The sequence below is a fragment of the Perkinsus marinus genome (assembly GCF_000006405.1).
Source record: "Perkinsus marinus ATCC 50983 genomic scaffold scf_1104296955204, whole genome shotgun sequence".
Taxonomy (NCBI): Eukaryota; Perkinsozoa; order Perkinsida; family Perkinsidae; genus Perkinsus; species Perkinsus marinus.
This window is the reverse complement of record NW_003207862.1, coordinates 193-2,042: the sequence shown is the minus strand read 5'-3', so window position 1 is coordinate 2,042 and position 1,850 is coordinate 193. Positions and strand designations below refer to the sequence as shown.

At 45.1% G+C, this 1,850-nt stretch overlaps 1 protein-coding gene across 1 annotated transcript; it reads right to left on the bottom strand.

Annotated features, from left to right (window-relative positions):
* Positions 1-238: 238 nt before the first annotated feature.
* Pmar_PMAR026210 (Gastricsin precursor, putative) lies at positions 239-1,268 on the bottom strand (the record flags this gene model as incomplete). Its single annotated transcript, XM_002775927.1, has 1 exon — positions 239-1,268. A coding segment is annotated over one exon (579 nt), but the record flags the coding sequence as incomplete, so codon positions are not given.
* Between the last annotated feature and the right edge of the window lie 582 nt (positions 1,269-1,850).

The following is a 1,850-nucleotide window of genomic DNA, read 5'->3' as shown; positions in this document are numbered from 1 at the left end:
CTACTCAAATTCCAGTCAGGCATTGGTGAATACTAAGACTATTATACTATTCACCAATGCCTGGCTGAATTGATTCAGTAAAGGAGAATTTATCGCTGGATTATCATTTTGACTGCCAATTAACACCGTCGCTGTTGGTGGCAACAATTCGCGAATCTCAAGATAACCACGGACTCATTGATCAACTCAACAGTTTCGGGAGGTGGAAAGAATCGACTTGCCTATCAGTCTTGACATAGTGACTCGTTGTGTATACCATTCAAGCGAGAGCCATCCGATATAGCAGTAACGGAATGGCTGACCAAATCCTGTTACATAAATCTGGCATTTCGTTGAGATTACTCTCACAGATGGTTTACAATCAGATATGATCGGCAGAATGCCTGGGGCACTCAACAAAACGTCGATGAAAGCTATGGTGAGAGGAATATTCTTCTCTTCCTATTGAACCATTGAAAATTCCGCTCATAGGAATCTACGGACCAACTTGACATCATAGTAATTGATGTTATTTCGACCATAAAATTTCGACCAGTTATCGACCATGATGCATTGAAGTAGTGTGCACCAAGGAATAAGTACCATTTGAAAACTCACATAAGATATCCCAAGACCGCATAGATCTAACCTTTCGAAATACAAACCATAATAATATCTCATCGCACGGTGCGAAGCCTTCAACAAGGACTAAGGCAAAGATAACTTGGCAATGCCAATACGATTCTGGGCTGCTTGAAACTCGAGGTAATTTCCGACTAGCGTGTAGTCGGGAAGGATCCATATGTCATCGGCCGTAGATCGAACTTGGAGATAACATATTCCGGATCGCATCGGGACATAGCTCCACCCATCAATGGTAATCAACACGTCTTCGTCTGGAGCTTGTAGTCCAAAAGTAATGCTCGGCATGAACTTGCGATAAGCACAGTTGATGGCCCATACACCATGTCTTGGTTGATAAATGATTCTCACCTCAGTCTTAGCCGCTTGGCTTGCTTGCTGGCTGATATCTCTTAGAAGTGAGCTGAAATAGAGTTTCGGAACATACATGTTGTTACTTCCAGTATCTAGGAGTAGGTGTTGTTTAATACCAATAGTCGTATGCCCACTACCAACCTGGACAGAGCTCAGCATTACTGCCCAACTATCAGATGAGACTATTGGTACAAAACGTAAAGGACCCTTGTACACCCGGGGACTGCCACCACCCAAAAGTAGGGATCCGTCAAATCCAGATGTCCCACTCCGATCCGGGTATAGGTAGAGAGCAAATACTTTCTGCGCGATCACCCTCCTCTGTAAGAGCTGATCCATGATAGAGGGGTATCCCGCTTCGCTGATCTTACCCAGGCCAAATGAAGCGTGAGCCTGACTTTGGGGTGGAGGGGGATTCCTACCACAGACCAGACCAAAGCGCATACCTTCGTATGATGTTGTACCAAGAGAAAGTTTCCCAGCGTATTGGAAAATAGTGACATCCACTCCACCGCCGAAGTATATAGTGTGCGTGTGCTGGGGCGAGCAGCTCCTAGTACAGGAGTAGCAATGGGCTGTGAGGGTCTTACAAGCACTCCTATGAGTTTGCTGATCGTACCAATTCTTCCAGACAAAAAATACATAGGGTGCTCCAGTATCCACGATGGGATTTTGAAGTTGACCGTCAGCATGCAGAGACTGAAATAGATTAACATCACCATTGGGCATGAACATACGGGAGATAGGTAGCTTCAAAGTTACTCCCATGACACCTTGTAAGGCAGTCCAGATGATGAGAGGGTAGGTGAGCATATGAGGTGACAGGGTACGAAGAGGTAATCACACTCTGAAAGGCATATACCAGCTGTACGGCA